This window comes from Vanessa cardui, chromosome W, assembly GCF_905220365.1.
Source record: "Vanessa cardui chromosome W, ilVanCard2.1, whole genome shotgun sequence".
NCBI classification, from domain to species: Eukaryota; Metazoa; Arthropoda; class Insecta; order Lepidoptera; family Nymphalidae; genus Vanessa; species Vanessa cardui.
Genome location: NC_061153.1, coordinates 3,306,963 through 3,326,664, shown reverse-complemented (window position 1 = coordinate 3,326,664; position 19,702 = coordinate 3,306,963). Strand labels below are relative to the sequence as shown.

Here is a 19,702-nt window from a genome sequence, read left to right as displayed (position 1 = left end):
GTTTATCAAAAAGTGATGAAATGGATGTATTGAATTGAGAAACTTTATCATTAATTGTTGATGAATTATACACCAAAGACATGTCAAGCGATTCTGCATCATTTTTTAAGTTTTCTAAGTTAATTTTCGCAAGATTGCGCATCCACACTGTAGGAGGTTTAATTTTAGGAGGCTTAAGCTTGTAGGACACATATAAAAGATCGTGACGAGAGAATCCGGGAGCTGATAATTGACCATATTTAATGACATCATTTGTTGAGGAGACCATAATAACATCCAACCAAGTATCAGGCGAGTCAAAGTTATGATGTGTAGTTCCAGAAGGGAGAATTTTGAAATTAATAGAATTTAGGAGGCTAAAAATTTTAAAGAACGTGGAGTCATTTTTAACATATCTGTATTCAGATCACCCATGATTACATGATGTGTGTACTCCGATGAAAGGGACTCAAGGACAGATTCAAGTGAAGAGAAATAGTCAACAGCAGGAGGGCAATAAATAACTCCAAGAACCACTTTCACACCCCTGATTTCAATGAATAAAAATTCAGCAGAGAACGAGAATGAAGGAGATGAAAAAAGAATATTATAGGGAATCTCAGAGCGTAGGTAAATAGCCACACCTTCGCCACCTTTGTCTATACGGTCGTTCCGAATTAGCGCAAAACCAGGAAGACTGTATAAGCAGGAACTAAGAGAAGGTTTTAACCAACTTTCGGATATTAAAATGGCGTCTACAGGTTAGGTTAGGTTAGGTTGGGGTAAAAGGCCCTTCTCAGGGCCAACCCAAAACGGCCCTTCTCGGGGCCACCCCGGAAAACGCTTTGGCGTTGGAGGATAGCCGTCCACCATCTGCGGCGAGCCTGGTCAGCAGGGATGAGGACATGTCGGGATCCGACACTGACGCCTTTGCGGTGGAGCTGGCTGATCGACAGGCAAAAAAGCGGGCTTACTTGAGGCAGAGTTCGGCGTGTTCCTCGGATTCAGCCAAGAGTAACCCGAAAAAGAGGACCAATGCTTTAAAGCCCTACCCTAGCATCACCCATGAGGTGGGTCTGCTGGACGCCCCAAGTTACTTAAACGGGGCGAACAGGGCACGAATCCAACAGGAGTTGGAAGAGGAGGTCGCCGCTAAGGAGGCCCAGGCACGCGTGCGCCGAGCCAAGGCGGACTATGGTTCGTCAAATGTCTCGTACACGGATCACTCCTTAGCGGAACTGGAGAAGATGGCCGAAGAGGACCAAGAGGAGATTGCCAGGGTAGCCTCAAAGTCCTCGAATCTAAAGGGGACTTTCCAAAAGGCCCTGAAATGCCGAGCTGCCAGTCTTCGTGGCATAATCGGGGAGTTGGTGCACCGCACAACGACCGATGAGGTAAGGCAGCTCCAAAAGAGGGTGGACTGCCTAACGAAGGAGGTCAGCGATCTCCACACGAAACTCGCTGAAGCTGTGGGACGGCCTGTCCAGGCCCCGCCTTCTGCAATGGCGGTAGAGCTCTCCTCCTCCAGCCTTGAGGAAACCATCCGCAGGATTATGATGGAGGAGAGGGCATTCACGCGGGCCTGCATCGCAGGTATTGAGGACAGGCTCCTGCCTGAAAAACGTGTCAGGCCGCCGCTGGCAGCGGACAGGACTGTTTCAGCCTCCGCCGCTCCCCCGGACGTGATGGCTCCTCCTCCTCCCCCGACCCCTAAACCCGCTAAAGGCAAAGGAAAGGGGAAAAAGACTGTGGGTCGACCGGCTACGACCGACGCGGCTGCACCCTCGTCCCAGACGGAAGATGCTTTCCTTCCCGCTAGCACTCCGTCCAACGAGTGGACTGAGGTGGTCAGGAGGAAGAAGAAGAAGAGAGGCGCCAAAAAGTCAGTGCTGCCCGCTGCCTCCGCCAATGTTCCTTCCGGCTCGTCTAAAGGAACGAGCAAGGGGGAGAAAACAGCCCCTAAGCCGAATAGGAGGAAACTTGTTCCTCCCAAAACTGCGGCCGTCGTAGTGACGCTCACTACGGACGCTAAGGAGAAGGGCGAAACGTATGAGTCTGTCCTGAAACGGGCTCGTACGAATGCTAACCCGGCCGCACTGGGCATTGGTTTAGTAAAGTGCCGCCGAACCCAAACTGGAGCTCGACTCTTCGAGTTTCCGGGGGCCCAGGGCGGCGCCAATGCCGACCTCTTCGCTAACAAATTGCAGGAGGTCATAGCGGACGTGGTCAAGGTTGCCAGGCCAACAAAAACTGTGACGCTGGAGTTGACCGACTTAGACGACTCGGTCACAAAAGAGGAAGTGCTGGCTGCAGTAGCTTTTGCAGGTGGCTGCGACGTTGCAGCAATACAGGGCGGAGCTATCAAGCCTGGCCGCGGTGGTCTGGGGGCTATTCGGCTGAAATGCCCGATTGTCGCAGCAAAGGCCGTACTGGCCAAGAGGCGGCTCCCGGTAGGGTTTTGTGTGGCCGTGGTCCGAGCACTTGAGGACCGACCTTTCCGTTGCTTCAGGTGCTTCGGAATCGGACACACCAGAGCTCTGTGCCCATCCCGAGTGGACAGGTCAGAGCTCTGCTGCCGCTGCGGGGAAGCGGGGCACAAGGCGTCAGAGTGCAGTGCTGCCACGCCACGCTGCGCGGTGTGCACTGCCAGTGGCCGACCAGCCGGCCACGTAATGGGGGGGAAACAATGCAATCCTCCCCCAAGGAAGGGACAAGCGCAGGTGCCAACTCGACCTGCCGCTGCCGCCGTCACTGCGACTCCAGTTACAGCGCCGGCTACCGAGGGAGAGAGTGCGATGATCACATGATGGCCAGGCTCCATCGCATTCTCCAGGCGAATACCAACCACTGCAAAGCGGCCCAGGACTTGCTGGTCCAAACCTTTGCCGAGTGGTTGGTTGACGTGGCGGTTGTCGCCGAGCCTTACTCAGTCCCACGCAACTGGCTGGGAGACGAGGACAGCTCGGTGGCGTTGGTTGCGCGGTCTTCCACAGACTCCCCTCCCATCTCGCTAATAGAGAAGGGGCCGGGATATGTGGCCGCTGCGTGGGGGGACATAGCTCTCATTGGGGTGTATTTCTCCCCCAACCGTCCCCTGGTGGACTTTGAGAGTTTTCTCGGAGTCCTCGCTATGGTGGCCGGCAGAGCGGAGCAACGCCGGGTCCTGGTGGTGGGCGACCTCAACGCCAAGTCAGTGGTCTGGGGTAACCGATCCACTGACGCGAGGGGCCGCGAGGTGGAGTCGTGGTCGGTGGCGTCAGGCCTGTCCCTTCTGAATAGAGGGACAGTGCACACCTGCGTTCGGCGGGAGGGGGGCTCGATCGTGGACCTCGCCTTTGCCACTCCTTCTCTGGCGACCCATGTTGTGGACTGGCGGGTGGAGCTGGTGGAGACTCTCTCGGACCACCGATATGTGCGGTTCGACGTCTCCATCCGGGGCTCCCGTGGGGCCCGTACTGGGGGCCAATCACCTTTCCCGAGATGGGCGCTCACCCGCTTGGACCAGGAGGCCGCAGGAGAGGCGGCCTTCGTCCAGGATTGGCTCACGCCGCCTGTCGACATCCGTGGTGTCGATGCCGCGGCGGCCCAGCTGAGGGACTCCTTGACCGAGGTGTGCAATTCCAGCATGCCTCGGTCTCACCGCCCGCCCCCTCGACGAGCCGTGTACTGGTGGTCCGAGGAGTTGGCGACTCTCCGGGCCGCCTGCGTGGCGGCCAGGAGAAAGTACACCAGGAGCCGGCGGCGGCGCCCTCGCGATCTCGCCAATGAAGACCGCCTCTACGCATCATACGTAGAGGCGAAGTCCGTCTTTAAGGCGAAACTCGCCGCCGCCCCAGACCGCGCGAGGTCGGAGATGTTGGAGGATCTCGACAACGATCCTTTCGGGAGGCCGTACAAGGCGGCGCGGAACAAGCTGCGGCCGTATGGTCCCCCAGTTGCCGAGACTCTCGAGCTGACTCTGCTGGACGGGGTGGTACAGTCCTTGTTCCCCCCCCCGGGACGGTTTCACCCCTCCGGCAATGAGCCCCCCGCGCGATACGGCTCCGACGGTGGAGGAGGTCCCCCCAGTTGCGGAGGAAGAGCTGGAGGAAGCGGTCCTCTGCCTCCGCAGAAAGAAGACGGCCCCAGGACCGGACGGCGTCCCTGCAAAGGTGGTGGCCATCGCGGCCTCGCAAATGGGAGCCAGGTTCCGGGACCTTTTCGGAGCGTGTCTGGCGTCCGAGAGGTTCCCGAAACCGTGGAAGGAGGGCCAATTGTGCCTCCTACGGAAGGAAGGGCGGCCGGTGGACTCCCCCTCGGCATACCGACCCATCGTCTTGCTTGATGAGGTCGGTAAGATGTTCGAGAGGATACTCGCCGCCCGCCTCAAGAGGCATCTCCGGGGGATTGGTCCAGACCTGTCGGACGCTCAGTTCGGCTTTCGGGCTGAGCGTTCGACGGTCGACGCCCTGTCTCGTCTGAGAGGGCAGGTGAGAGAGGCGATGGAGGCGGGGGACGGGCTTTTGGCTGTGTCTTTTGACATAGCCAACGCTTTCAACTCTGTCCCCCACCCCACCATCCTGGAGGCCCTCCGTTTTCACGGAGTGCCCCCATATTTGCGGGGCCTCGTGGCCGACTACCTCAAGGACCGTTCGGTCCTCGTCGTCGACAAGACGGGCCGCCTACGGCGGTATGGCGTCGAGTCCGGTGTGCCACAGGGTTCCGTCCTAGGACCGCTCCTGTGGAACATCGGGTTCGACTGGCTCCTGAGAGGACGCCTCCCCCGAGGCACGTCGGTCATTTGCTATGCAGATGACACTCTTCTGACTGCTCGGGGGAGAAACTTCGAGGAGTCGGCCAGCCTGGCCTCGGCGGGAGGATCCTTGGTGGCGGATAGGATCTCCCGCCTAGGGTTGACGGTGGCGTTGCCCAAGACCGAGGCCCTCTTCTTTCACGGACCTCGGCAACGCCAGCCGCCGGACGCCCACATACACGTGGCGGGCGTCCCCATTGTGGTGCAGGCCCACATGAAATATCTGGGCCTGATCCTCGACAACAGGTGGCGCTTCGGTCCTCACTTCAGTGGGCTGTCGACGCGCCTGTTGCGGACCGCGGGAGCCTTCTCCTGGCTCCTCCCAAACCTCGAGGGACCCGGGGATCGATGCCGGCGACTATATGCCGGCATACTGAAGAGCATGGCCCTTTACGGAGCCCCGATATGGGCGGACGCGCTCCATAGGAGGGAGAATGCGGCAGCCCTCCGAAGGGCCCAAAGGGCCATTGCCCAGCGGGTGGCGAGAGCATACCGCACGGTAAGCTTCGCGGCGGCGTGCGCTCTGGCGGGCACTCCTCCTTGGGAGCTCGAGGCGTGGGTGCTCGCCAGAGTCTACGAGTGGACGGCGGAGCAGCGAGCGCTCGGCCGGTGCCCCGACGGGGCAAAGCGGGAGGCTGTTCGTCAGGGAGCGAGGGTCGCGGTCATCCAGCATTGGAAGGCGGACCTCGCCTCCGCCACGTTCGGCCGAAGGACCCTGGACGCGATCGGGCCCGTGCTCAGAGATTGGCTCGATCGCTCGCACGGCTCCCTCTCCTTCCGTCTGGTCCAGGTGCTGTCCGGGCACGGCTGCTTCGGGTCGTACCTGCACCGGATCGGGAGGGAGGAAACCCCGTCGTGCCATCAGTGTGGGGCCGCGGTGGACTCGGCAGAGCACACCCTGGAGGTGTGTCCATCGTGGGCCGAGCGCCGCCGTGAGCTGGTGGCTGTCAGCGGAAGCGACCTCTCGCTCCCCGGTGTGATCGTTGCCATGTTGGGGAGCGAGGAGTCGTGGGCTGCCGTCGCCTCCTTTTGTGAAGACGTAATGTCACAGAAGGAGGCGGCGGAGCGTGGGCGCGAGAACGATCCCCTCGCGTCACAGCTCCGCAGAAGGGTAAGGGGCGGAAGGCGGCGCACACGGCGTCCACCTTCGCCCGCCCCTGGGGGAGTGCGGCGGGCGGGCGGCGCGGGGTCGCCGCCGCCCGCGTCACAACGCACACCTACCACGACTGGTGATGGTCGTGCGCTCCGGCCATCACAGTGTCCGCCCCCATTCAGGGGGGTGTGAGGGGTCTGCCATAGGGCGGGCGGTCGCCGACGGGGGGTGGATGCAAACCGGATTCCCAGCCTCCTGTCAGTCAAGCGAAGACGGAGCGCCGGTGGGGTTTAGTGGGTAGGGGCCTTTTGCCGAGTCCCACATAACCCGCGGAGTCCCCCCGGACTCGCGGGTATGCGTAAATGCATTCCCCATCGGAAACAAAAAAAAAAAAAAAAAGGTTAGGTTGGGGTGGGGTGGGGTGCATGTCAGTCGCCTCCTCGTGGCGCACCCTGGGCAACGGTGTCGACGATCTTTTGTCGTCGGCAACGGCTAAGACTGACGCGGAGGGCACGCCACGGGTCGCCCTGGTCCTTCTCTGTTTTCAGAGTGGACTGTGTGCGCGGCCCGGCGGCAATGAAGGAGTGTACATATGTTTTGTTAATATATTTAAGCAGTCGTAAGTTATACATATAATATTTAGTGTATTTAATTTTAAGGTGTAAATTTTGTATATTTTATTTTACTACCCGAATCCTAAGTGGCGACGCAGCGCGATGGGATGCATGGCCGAAGGGTATTTCCGGTCATTACTGCGTCACGCCGGCAGCCCCGGCAATAAAATTTCATTATGAGTGCAACTAAAGATATTAATTCTCCAGGAGGGTGTCACTCCCTCTCCGATCCGCTTCATGGATCGGACCGTCCCAGTTCGAAATCTGGAGGGGACAAAGCTGCACAAGAGATTTTTTCCAACGACCAAACGGCGAGCACAACGGACACTGACACGGAGAGAGCAGGCGTATTTTTAAGTAATAGTGTAAATAGTGTAAATAGTAAGAAGGTTGTAAATATGGAGTTGGATGTGGGCCCAAACATAGACCCTTGCCTGTTTAAGGAACCTGTGGTCCGGCTGGAACGGCTCTCTGAGTCGGACTCATCGGTCTGCAGCGTATTCCAGCAACGGCGACGAAAGGGCGAGAAGAGGTCTCAAGAGGGATACAGCTGCTCTGGCTCGGACACTGACGGGAGCCAGCGGCAGAGCGCGGAGTATTCGGTTAGCAGGTGGCTGAAACCTGCTAGCAAAAGGGGAAGGGGAAACTCGGGGGAAAATCGTTTCCAGGCGGAAGATGCGCTGGCCACTTATTGCGAGGCGGCCAGAAAGGCTTTGGAGGCTTTTGCTGAGGACGTGCCGAAGACGTCCGCCGCTCTCGACGCAGCCGTTCAGGAGGCGATCGGGGTGGTCATGCAGGTTGCCGACAAATCGGGCAACCTTAAGGGCACTTTCGTGCGAGCCCTGAAGTCCGCAGCTGACACCATCAAAGGTGCGGTAGCGGATCTTAGAGCCATGACAATAACGGAGGAGGTTGCGCGCTTAGAAGTGGCTAACGCGCAGCTCTCAGGCCAGCTGGCTGAGCTGAGGCGGGAGGTGGCTCAGATGCGCCAGCAACCACCAACGAATGAAGGCCACATCCAAAAGGTGTTGGAGGAGGCGCTACGGTCAAACCGGGTGAACTGTCTGTCAAATGCTGAACGCCCGGATGGAAGGAATCGAGCGCCGCCTTCTTCCTGAGCCCCGGCTGCGGCCACCGCTGGCCGCCGACCGAAAGGCAGCGCAGGCGACAGCTGCGGCTGCAAACCCGGCGAGGACGCCAGAGACCGCTGGCGTGGTGGTAGAGCCAGTCAAACTCGGCAAAAAGGAGAAGCGACCACTAACCAACACTAGCTGCCCAAGAAGCGGCTAATAGAAGGTCGGCTCCAACGATAACACCTGTGGAGCCGAACAAATCACCGACGACCTGGAGCGCTGTCATCGGTAGAAAGAAGAAGACGGCGAAGAAGCCGGCCAACAAGCCAGTGCAGCCACCACCCAGACCTGCTGCACAGAATAACTCACAGAAGAAGAGGAAACTACGCCCCCCTCGCACGTCTGTGATCACCATCACGATCATACCCGGTGCCGAGGAGAAGGGCGTGAAGTACGAAAACATCCTGGCTCACGCAAAGAGTCGCATCAAATTGAGTGATGTCGGCTTCACTGCGGTGCGTTTCAGATAGAGATACCGCCAGACACCAAAGAAGCCGAGAAAGCGGCGGATGCCCTGGCGGAGAAGCTGCGCGAGCTGTTCAGCCCGGACGAGGTCCAGATACACCGTCCGACCAAGTGCGCGGAGCTCAGGGTCTTGGACCTGGACGACTCCGTCACGGTGGAGGAGGTCGTGGCGTCGGTCGCCGAAGCCGGGGGCTGCACGACCGGAGCCATTAAGCCTGGCATTCTCGCCCGGCACTCGAGCGGCACGGGCTCACTCTGGGTGAGTTGCCCAGTGGCGGCCGCTAAGAAGATCGTGGCGGTCGGTAGGGTTAGGGTCGTTTGTGCTATCGCTGCGGTCAGCCCGATCACAGGGCCCGAGAGTGCACCGCCGCTGACGGCACATGCCGTCGGCGCAAGAGAATGCCAGGGCAGCAAAGGTCCAGCCCGAGGCAAGAAGAAAGGAGTAGCGGTGAGGAAGGGCCCTGTAGCAACTTCCCAACGGCGAGCGGAGGCGGAGCCTATGGAGACCGCTCAGTGATGGCCCTAAGATGTCTCCAGGCCAACATCAACCACTCTGCTAGAGCTCAGGACCTTCTAGTCCAGAGCATGGCAGAGTAGTAAATCGACGTCGCGGTGGTATCGGAGCCCTACGTCGTTCATTTACGGAACGACTGGGTCTCCGACCACGATGGAGTGGTGGCCATCATCGCTCCCGCTGTCGCAGACTCCCCGATCATAGAGGGTGTGGTCAAGGGGAAGGGCTGCGTGCTCGCCGTCGTCGGTGGTGTGGCGATCATCGGCGTTTACGCCTCGCCTAACCGAACCCTCGCCGAGTTCGAGCGACTTCTGGTGAAGGTCGGCGCTCTGTTGGGACAGGCTTCGCCAACCCCTGTGTTAGTCGCGGGGGACTTCAATGCCAAATCAACGGCTTGGGGTTCCCCTGTGACGGATGTCAGGGGCGAGGCGTTGGAGGAGTGGGCCGTGTCGCAGGGACTCGCCCCCATGAACAGTGGATCGGAGAGCACGTGCGTGCGGCAACAGAGCGAGTCGATCGTCGACATCACGTTTGCGTCCAACGCCCTAGCCCGCCGTGTTCGAGGCTGGAGGGTGGAGACGGAGGTGGAGACACTATCGGACCACCGATACATCCGGTTTGATGTCTCCGCGGTTCCCGTTTCCGCCCATGCCACTGTCGGTCAGTCGAGTGGCCCTCGTTGGAAGCTAAGTCGTCTCGATAGCCAGTTGGCAAAAGAGGCGGCGATCGTCGAAAGCTCCTGACTCTGTGGTGCAAGTCGACCGAGAGGCTGATCGACTCGGCTGTGCGCTGTCCCGCGTCTGCGACGCTGCGATGCCGCGGGCCAAACCGCTCCCGCCGCGTCGTCGAGTATACTGGTGGCGGCCGGAACTCCGCCAACTGCGCAGAGCCTGTGTGGCTGCTCGCCGCCAGTACGCACGGTGCAGGAGAAGAAGAGTCCGTGACCACAATCTGGAGGCGGCCCTTTACACCGCCTACAGAGAAGCCTGCGCCACCCTGCAGAAAACCATATCCCGTGCTAAGGAGGAGGCATGGCGTGAATGGCTGGCGAGCCTCGACGCCGATCCGTGGGGCAGACCGTACCGGGTGGTGAGGCAGAAGCTCCGACCCTGGGCTCCTCCACTCACCAGCACCCTTCAACCAGACGTCCTGGAGAGTGTCGTCGGTGCTCTCTTTCCAGAGCGGGAAGAATGTATACCACCTTCGATGGCGCCTCTCAACGATCACGACCAACTCGATCAGGCGTCCCCCGTTACCGTGGCGGAATTATGCGCTGCTTTCGTCAAGCTCGGGTCTAAAAGGACAGCCCCAGGGCCCGACGGCATTCCAGGACGTGCTCTAGCCAAGGCTCTTGGCGAGATGGGCGAGAGCGTCAGGCACCTCTTCGCCGAGTGTCTGGCGCAGGGTAGGTTCCCCGACAGTTGGAAAACGGGTAGGCTCGTCCTCATCGGCAATGAGGAACGACCGCCCGATCAGCCGTCGGCCTACCGCCCTATAGTGCTGCTCGACGAGGCGAGCAAGCTTTTTGAGCGCATTATTGCATCCCGCCTTGTCGCAAGCATGAAGCCGGGACTGAGCGAGCGCCAGTTCGGCTTCCGCCCAGGTCGGTCGACCCTGGACGCTATCGCGAGCTTGAGGGATCTCGCAGAGCAACTGGCGGGTCGACGATGAAGTACCTGGGACTCGTCCTCGATGGCAGGTGGAAGTTCGAGGAGCACTTCCGGCGCTTGGCCCCGAGACTGGTGGCTGCAGCCGGAGCGCTCGGGCGCATTTTGCCCAACATTGGAGGGCCAGGCAATCCAGCGAGACGCCTTTACATCGGAGTGGTGCGCTCGATGGCGCTGTACGGTGCGCCAATATGGGCGGACGCGCTGAGCGCCCGCAACGTCGCTTCGCTGCGACGTCCGCAGCGGGTGATGGCGCTCAGAGCGGCTCGGGCGTATCGTACGGTGTCCTACACCGCAGCCTGTCTGCTGTCCGCAAGCCCGCCATGGGACCTCGAGGCCGAGATCAACTCGAGCGTCTACTGGCGGCCCAAGGCTGTAAGAGCGGAGGGGAACTCACCCCAAGTCCTGCAGTGGAGGCAGGAGCCCCGACATCGCCTCATGGAGAAGTGGAGGGAACGGCTGCGAGTTCCGGATGCCGGTGGGGATCTCGTGGCGGCCATTCGGCCCGTTCTGAGAAAGTGGGTCGAGCGCAAACACGGCCCACTCCCATACCACCTGACGTAGCTCCTGACCGGCCACGGGTGCTTTAGTAAATACCTTTGTGACGTAGTCGGTAGAGAGCCGATAACGACGTGCCACCATTGTGGCAACGCAGCCGTGGACACGGCCGAGCACACGCGCGCAGAGTGCCCAACCTGGGCGAAACCTCGCGCAGCCCTGTTCACGGCCATTGGACCAGACATTTCGCTTCCGGCCTTAGTGCGCAAAATGGTCGCGAGCGAAGAGGCGTGGGCGGTATTACGAACCTTCAGCGAGGTCGTAATGTCCGCCAAGGAAAAGGCTGAAAGACAGCGGGAGGACGACACCAACTCCCTCCCGTTGCGTCGACGGAGACCTGGTCGACGACGCCGCGACCATCTAGGCCGGTTGCCTTGACCTGATTTGACGCAGCGGCGGCAGACCTTTACATCCGCTGCTGCTTTACCCGGACGTGACATAGCGTAGTCGGCAGCGGACATTTACACCCGCTGCTGCCTAGCCTCCAGTGGCGGACTCGGGCGAGTCCGTCACGGTTCTGACGGAGGCGGAGACGGAAGCGTGCCGCAACATCCTGGCACGCTCTAGAGACGAGTCGCCCTTCTACAGCGACGGCCGCTGGCAGGGCCGCGGTGGTGAGCTACGTGCGTTCCCGCAGTCCTGCCGCCTTGCGGTGAAGGCGGAAATCCTAGGATGTTTTAGTGGGTAGGACGGGGCCTTCTGCCCCGGGAGTCCCACATATCCGTCCCGGTCCCCCTTCGGCCGGGCGGAATGCGTAAATGCATTTCCTCCTAGTTAAACAAAAAAAAAAAAGGTTGGGGTGGGGTGCATGTCAGTCGCCTCCCCGAGGACGGCGGAGTGGACTATGTGAGCGGCCTTGTTGGCAAATAGCGGAGGTGTGTACAATATGTATAATATATATTTATGTAAATATTGTAAATAGTTGTATAAATGTGTATATATACATATATATGTATATAGACGACCTCCATGGTCGAGTGGTGTGTACACCGGTTTTCATGGGTACGCCACTCTGAGGTCCCGGGTTCGATTCCCGGCCGAGTCTATGTAGATTACCATTAGTTTTCTATGTTGTCTTGGGTCTGGGTGTTTGTGGTACCGTCGTTACTTCTGATTTCCATAACACAAGTGCTCGTTGCACCTCTAAATCGGCCGGGAGCACCCCGGCAAGCACGGGCAATGCCGCAGTGCTAACCGACCGATATGCTTTGGTCAAAAGGACCAGAGCCGGGCGCTGAGTCCGGAGCAAAGCGCGCCTCACGGCATAACTGGACGAGCGTCGCCACCATACAGCAGCAGCGTATGTCAAAATAGCAACGTAGGTCTCTGAGTACAGGACTCTAAGTGCTTTATACCTCATACCCCAGGTCGATGCCGATACTCTCGACATCTTCCCGAAGCAGTTTACGGCTCTTTGACCGGCAAATTGAGCATGCTGCACGTAGGAGCTAGCCTCGTCCATTACCACGCCCAACAATCTGGCACTGGTAACCTGAGCCAGAGAGACGCCATCTATGCGAATCGTTGGGGGGCGTTTAAATCTTCCCTTCATGGTAAGGGTCTGCGACTTGGCAGGAGAGAAGCTGAGACGGTTCCGATACCCCCAGTCGGACACCGCCTGGAGCGCCGACAGGGCATTACGCTCTATCGCCGCCCTGGATGGCGCCTCTATGACCAGGGTGATGTCATCTGCATATGCCAGCATGCTTACGCCTACTGGCAACGGCATCCGCAGGATGTCATCTAGCAGGATACTCCATAGGGTTGGCCCTAACACCGAGCCTTGGGGGCATCCCATGGCGGATAGCTTCCACACCACCCGGCCGCCCATGAAAAGCCCGACGCGTCTGTTAGTAAAGTAACTCACCAAGATTTTATAAATATTTGGTGGACAACCACCTTGCTTAACCTTCACGAGGACCATGGGCCACCAGGAGTTGTCGAAGGCCCCGGACATATCTAGAAGAACTAGCTGCACATAGTTTTCCGCGGTGTTCTGCACTCGGTCCATTACAGCACTGAGTGCCGTCACTGTGGACCTTCCACGCGTGAAACCATGCTGCGCAGGTGACAAATTTCGGTGCAGGCAGGGAGCGCAGAAGACGATCAGTCTCTCCAAGATCTTCCCGAGTACCGGCAACAAGGTGACAGGTCTGTACGCCTTGGGATCCGAAAGCGGCTTGTCGTTACCCTTGGGAATGACCACAAGCCTTCCAGTCTTCCAGATGGATGGGAATACGCCCTCTCTTATGCACGCGGAGTACATTCTGAGCATTTCCATTTCGCTGATTCTCCACGTGTGTCTTACAATCTTGGCTGTTATCCCATCCATGCCGGGTGCTGTGTTCGGTAATTCTTTGACAATCTCTCCAAGAGCTTTCTGAGTGGGTTCACTACAATCTGTCCCTGAAGGGGCGCATGCAGCTGCTATCCTGACTTGCTGGTGGTATGGGGTGTCCCTGTCCCGATCGTCATCTGGGCATAGCATTCTTATGAGTCCAGTCATGGTTTCTTCCGCTGATTGGGTGTGCCCTTCGAACAGCTTCATGCCATGAATGATGTTCGGGGGCGGGCGCACTCGGCCAGAGGCGGCGTGGTACGCAAGTCCGTAGGGATCCTCATTTCCGGATTCTGCTATGCGTCGTAAGTGGGCAATCTCAGCGTCCTTCATTGCGGTCTTGTATTCGTTTCTTACTTGCCGCAATCTAGCCTTCTTCTTTTCTTCTTCCGCATCGTCGTCCACTTTTCGTGACTGCTGCCAGGCCCGACGAGCGCAGTATACGGCTCGTCGCAGCTTGTCGAGGTCAGGAGACCACCACTCATAGCCACCGGCGTTCCTCTTGCTGCGCGTCCCCAGACAGTCTTCCGCAGTCCGTGTCAAGATTATAGTGTACTGCTCGCATACTTCTTCTACTGGTCTTCTGAACTTCAGTCTCCCTATACGGTGCTGCAGGGTCACCTCGAAGGTTTCCCAGTTCACTCCGCGTTCTCGGTATGACTTCAGTTTATCTTCTGGCTTCTCCAACTGCGCGTCGGTGCACGTTCTGTTAACCTCGACCATGTACGTGACCAGCTGGTGGTCACTAATGCTGGCGCCTGCGTACACCCGCCACTCTAACACCGCGATGCCCCTAGTTGTTAACGTTAGGTCCACGTTGGAGTAACCATTGGGACTCTGGAACGTAGGGGGTTGACCTTCCTGGTTGTGTATCAGTAAGCCTCTTCCGAGGTTGAATCCTTCCATCTGGTTCTTCCGATATTCGGAGTCCGCTCCTACATACGTTGCTCGCAGTGCCAAAGCGGCGAGTGTGCGTTACTGTCCATGCCGATCAGTATCCTTTCTCCTGCCAGCCGATCAAGCACTTTGGTAAGGTGATCCAGGTGTCTCGAGATATCATGGCTGTATTGGCAGTATGCTGAAATCAGGTAGATACCTCGAACTCCCGTGTCCATGTGTGGGACCGCGCAGTATTCGTTGCTTAAGTGTTCCAGGAACGTTACAGCTATGTTGGCCTTCATTATCAGTATTCCTGCCTTAGGGTTGTCTCCGCAATGGATTATCCTCTCTCTCAGAACCAGATCCAATCCCAGTTGGTTCGCAATAACTGATATCTCTGTAGTGGCCGCCGCTGAACCCTGGAGATTTAACTGCCCCACACGAAGTACTGCCGATTCACCCATATTGGGTCATATTCGCTGCCTGTCTCTCAGCGTGTATGCGGGCAGGGCATGTGAGTGCCGCTGTGAAGTGTCCGTCCGCATTCGGCCTCTTAAACCTCTTGCAGGTAGCGCAGCACCTGGACTCAGCCTTGCATTCGTTGGCCCACCTCACCGCATCTGCTGCACACCACGTTTGTCGACCTGCAATGCTTTTCCGGGTGACCGTATTGCTGGCACTTCATACAGCAGGTCAGCCGAACGAAGTCACAAACATCAGCCTCGTCCCAGCCGATGTATACTCGGTGCAGGCTCACCAGCTTATCCCTAAGAGATGAGCTGCACTCGTTTCACTTTCTTTAAAGCCACCCGGCATTGGCTGAGCATTTTGGCTTTAGGCCAGTTGGTGTCCTCCGCCAAGTTGATACGGTGGAGATCCTCCAATAGTTCCGCCTCTGAGGGGTCTGACCTCAGGTTCCGGATCGCCACGAGGGGTTTCCTCCCTTTCGGGTCCGTCACCTTCAGTGTTGGTGGGGCCGCCTCCTTTAGCTTCCTGGCGGCCTCCACCGACCGCGTCTGCACTGCTACTCCTCCATTAGCCACCGCTGACACCCTCTGGCACTGCACTCCATGTGCTCCTGGCTTTATCGCCTTCTGCAGCTCCTTCTTGGTGTCCTCCGACGATTTGATTTCCTCCGTATTTGGGTAGAACAGCACGGGTGGTCCGCGCTGTTCTAGTGTTATTTCCGGCTTCCCTTTAGTTTAAGTTTGGCCGAATAGCTGAATTCCATCGTCGCCGTTGGCATCATCTGAGCTGCACCGACAGTTGCCATGGAGGCAATCTTCAGCTCCAACTTGCCCAGTTCGCTCTCCTTTCCCAGCAGCCGCATGTTAAGCGCAGCCACCACTGCCAGGATGTCCTGGCTGTTGTTGGCGATGCTGGACCTGTCCGCCTGGTTGAGCTTGTTGGCAGCATTGGCCACCGATCCGATACCCCTCAGGGCCACCCGCACCCTTTCCATAAGCTTGACGCAGTCAAGTTCCGGCAGCGACTTTCCCTGTTCTGCTCCGGCGACCGTTGGCCGGCGACTCTGACTGCGATGCCACAGGCGCGCTAACCATTGCGGCCGGCTTTCCTTTCAACGTCGGGAACTCTTCCTTCTTTTTTGTCGTCGTTTGTGTTCTTCGTCGCGTTGCCTCCTGGACCTCCTGTGGCGACGCTAGGGGTCGCTTACCCGCCTGCGTCTGCCTCTCCGCCGTGGGGGGTGCCTGGCTAACTCCACTGGGTGGGGTAAGGGAGGAACGAGCCCTCATCTGCTCCTCCATCAAGAGGAGTTCGTCCCGCTTTCTCATATATTTTGCCTCTAATTCTTTATTTCGCCCGTCGTCGTCGTCCGCCTTGACACAGATAAATTATCCGAGTAACAGACAACAAATGTCAGACGTCAACGTCTATGACAACGTCAACGCCAGTGACAGCGTCAACGTCAATGCCAATGACAGCGTCAACGTCAACACCGACCCAAACGTCAACGTCAACGTCAGACGTCAACGTCAGCGTCAGACGTCAACTGTCACACGTCAACGTCAGTGCCAACCGTCAACGTCAACGTCAAACGTCAACGTCAACGTCAGATGTCAGCGTCAGACGTCAACTGTCACACGTCAACGTCAGTGCCAACTGTCAACGTCAACGTCAAAAGAAAGTTAGTTATAATTAAATATATTATAAATACCTTTCTCCTTTGTTACACTTTCTACGGCAGTCGGATACAGGTCTTCCAACTCCGCACGGCAATATACACCACGTGCCTGGCCACCACGTGGTGGGCGAAAGTTGCCAAAAAGCAAGCACAAACTCTAACAAATTCACTATTTCACTTTATAAAAAGAAAATACTTGTAATGAATTAAAATAAATAAAAGAAAGCACAAAAGGAACACTCGAGATAACTATTTAATATAATAAATAAAACCACGAGCGCACCGAACACGTCCGTCCGCTAGCGCAGTCGAACGCGAAGTCAGGAGATGGCGAGCTTTACCGCTCGTTTCTCGGTGCTCGAGGGGAGGATTTTACGCCCCCCCCCCCCCTAGCTGCAGACCAGCGCAGCGCGCCGGCGCCGACAAATGCGGCTAAAGCCGCAGCGCCCCGTGCCACCCAACCGGCACAAGCGTCTGCTGCTGTCAAAAGAGGGAAGGGGAAGGCGGTCAAAAAGGCAGGTGCGGCCCAACCCGCAGCACCCCGTGCCACCCAACCCGATGGACGAGACAGACCGGCGTCGCATAACCCCCCGTCAAGATCCGAGTCGGAGTAGACGGTTGCGGGCGACGCAAAGAAAAAGAAGAAGGCGCGCCAGCGGGCCAAAAAAGAGGCCCAGAAGACGAAGGAGGAGGGAGTCGCGGCGGCCAAGCGCCGGCCCGCAAGGCTGACTTAGGCCGACTCCTGGAGGTCTCGGGGGCCACCAGTGGTCCCAAAGCTGACGCCCTAGCGGAAAAGCTCAGGGCGTCACTGGGGTCGGACGACGTCCGAGTGACGACACGCTGGTTACAGTACGTGGTAAGACGTACCGACAGGCGGCCATACGCACGACGGCTGGTGCCGCGCATGTCGTGGGGTAGGATCCTGCGGCTGGGCCTGGAGGTTGCATTGCACAAGTCGGAAGCCCTGTGTTTTCACGGGCCGAGGACGAAGCCGCCTCCGGGATCCAGCATCGTAGTAGGAGGGGTGTCCATCGCTGTCGAGTCGACGATGAAATACCTAGGACTCGTCCTCGACAGTCGGTGGAACTTCGAGCCGCACTTTACTCGGCTCGCCCCCCGGTTGTTGGGCGCCGCTTCAGCGCTCTCACGCTTGCTGCCTAATCTGGGGGGGGCTCAACTCCTCATGCAGGAGGCTCTACATGGGGGTTGTACGGTCGATGGCGCTATACGCCGCGCCAGTGTGGGCGGATGCCCTGACGGCCCGCAACGTCGCCGCGCTGAGAAGGCCGCAGCGCGCGATGGCCGTCAGGATGATAAGAGGATACCGTACGATCTCCTTCGAGGCAGCGAGCCTCCTAGCCGGATCCCCGCCCTGGGACCTCGAGGCTAAGCTCCTCGCGTCGCTCTATTGGTGGCGCGCGGAGGCGGTCGAGCGGGGTGAACGCCTGGTGCCTCGACAGATCGAGGCACACAGGGCAGAGCTTCGCCAGGTCTCAGTGGCGGAGTGGGAGACGCGCTTGGCGCGACCCACGGCAGGGCAAGCCGTCGCTATTGCGGCGGTGAGGCCCGTTCTGAAGGAGTGGCTCACTAGGAGCCACGGTGCCCTCAGGTTCCGGCTGACGCAGGTGCTTACTGGACACGGATGCTTCGGTAGGTACCTGTGTCCCAGTGCCACCATTGTGGCGATGGTCGCGACGATACGGCGTTGCACACGTTGACGGAGTGCCTATCATGGGCTGAGCAGCGCCGTGACCTCGTCGCGGCCGTAGGTGTCGCTGCGGGGAACCTCTCGCTTCCGGCCGTCGTCTCTGCGATGGTGCGGAGCGAGGCAGGGTGGAGCGCCGTCGTCACCTTCTGCGAGGAAGTGATGCTCGCGAAGGAGGCGGCAGAAAGGGAGAGAGAGGCTGCCTCCTCTTTCCCCTCCAGCAGCAGACGAACTGGGCGTCGCAGGGTGGTCGCCGACTTTCGACCACCCTAGGCATGTGGACGGCAGACTCGGGGCGTCTCGCCGTCCGACCAGTAACAGGCCTCGAGGCGGCGGCGTCGTGTTCCGCACGCGCGCCTCGTAGTGGAGTCCTGCGGCCGGAGTGACAGCCGCAGTGATTGACGGGGCACGCCTGACTCTCTACATCAGGCGAGCCAACGCCCGACGGAGGGGTGCGACGAATGCTTCGGCGATACCCGCCCTTCCGACACATGGGCAAATGGAGGACACGGGTTGGTTTTTAGTCAGTAGGAGTCTGACAGTCCCCTTCGCTCTCCCCGAGGGCGGAGAAGACTGACGCGGAGGGCATGCCACGGGTCGCTCCCGGTCTTTCTCTGTTTTCAGAGTGGACTGTGTGCACGGCCCTGTGGCAAGGAAGGTGTGTAAATATAGTTTGTAAATATATATTAATTACTTATATATTTTAGGTAGGTTATAAATATTTTATTTTATTTGTATTTTAATGTAGGTAGTAAATTTTTGTAAATTTAGTTTTTTTGTTTTGAGGAAGACAACCTCGATAAAAAATAACTCCGAATCCCAAGTGGCAGCGCGATGGGTTGCTTGGCCGGAGGGTAGTTCGGTCCCGACTGCATTTCCTTTTCATTCTTGTTTTTATTTTTTCTTTATTCTTTCATCTTTTTTATTCTTTTCTTCCGCCGGCAGCCCCGGCAAAAACAAAAAACCATGAGTGCATATAACAAAAATATATCTCCAGGGGGGTTTCAGTCCCTCTCCGATCCGCCTCACGAATCGGACAGTCCCGTCGAATCTGGAGGGGACAGGGATGCCAGATCGATCTTTTCTAACAACCACAATGCGACGACAATGGACAACGATTTGCCTACGAAGAGGATGCTGAGCTGTCGGACACCGACAGCGTATCCAGCAGGATGAGCGTGGCGAGCGCGGTGAGCGCTAATTCAAAGCGCTCACAAAAACGCGCGAGGGAGGGTCCAGACTCAGGATCGGACTCTCCTGCCAGCGACACACCGGACAGACTGAGAAAAGGTAGACCGACCACTACCGGTAAATATGCCGGTATCGGTCTATCTAGGCGTGAGGCTGCGGCTGCGACGAAGGCCGCAGCTGCCGCCCAAAAACAAGAGGAGGACGAGCGGCAGATCGCGGCTCTGACCAAAAAGGTGGTGGAAGGGAGAGCCACCCCTCGGTCGGAGTCGTCAGATTCTGCGGCCTTAGGGGTCGAGGCAAACGAGCTACCTGCCTCCGACCTCAACCGGAAAATGACGGACGCGGTTGCGGCGATCAGACGGGTGGGCAAGGTCTCCAAGGGCCTTAGCGGATGCAGCCAGAAGGCGCTTAAAGAGGCTACGGCCTCAATTCTGGAGTGCGCCCAGGTGCTGCTCACCCGCACAGATTCAGAAGAGACCGCGCTGAATAGAATAGAATAGAATATATTTATTTGAAACACAGGCACAGGTATTACAATAAAAAAGGAACAAGAGAAACAAAAAAATCTACGAACTAACTAAAACTATGACAATAAATCCAAAAACAATTATGTGCGTAGACATGTACACAT

At 58.1% G+C, this 19,702-nt stretch overlaps 1 protein-coding gene across 1 annotated transcript; it reads left to right on the top strand.

Moving 5' to 3' along the window:
- The first annotated feature begins 884 nt into the window (after nucleotides 1-884).
- Nucleotides 885-2,786, top strand: LOC124542439. The gene has a single exon (XM_047120386.1). It carries the CDS (start codon nucleotides 885-887, stop codon nucleotides 2,784-2,786), a length of 1,902 nt encoding a protein of 633 aa, XP_046976342.1.
- The last annotated feature ends 16,916 nt before the right edge of the window (nucleotides 2,787-19,702 follow it).

Bases quoted from the DNA above. Each gene is read 5' to 3' on its own strand.
- LOC124542439 (XM_047120386.1), top strand. From the start codon at position 885: ATGTCGGGATCCGACACTGACGCCTTTGCGGTGGAGCTGGCTGATCGA.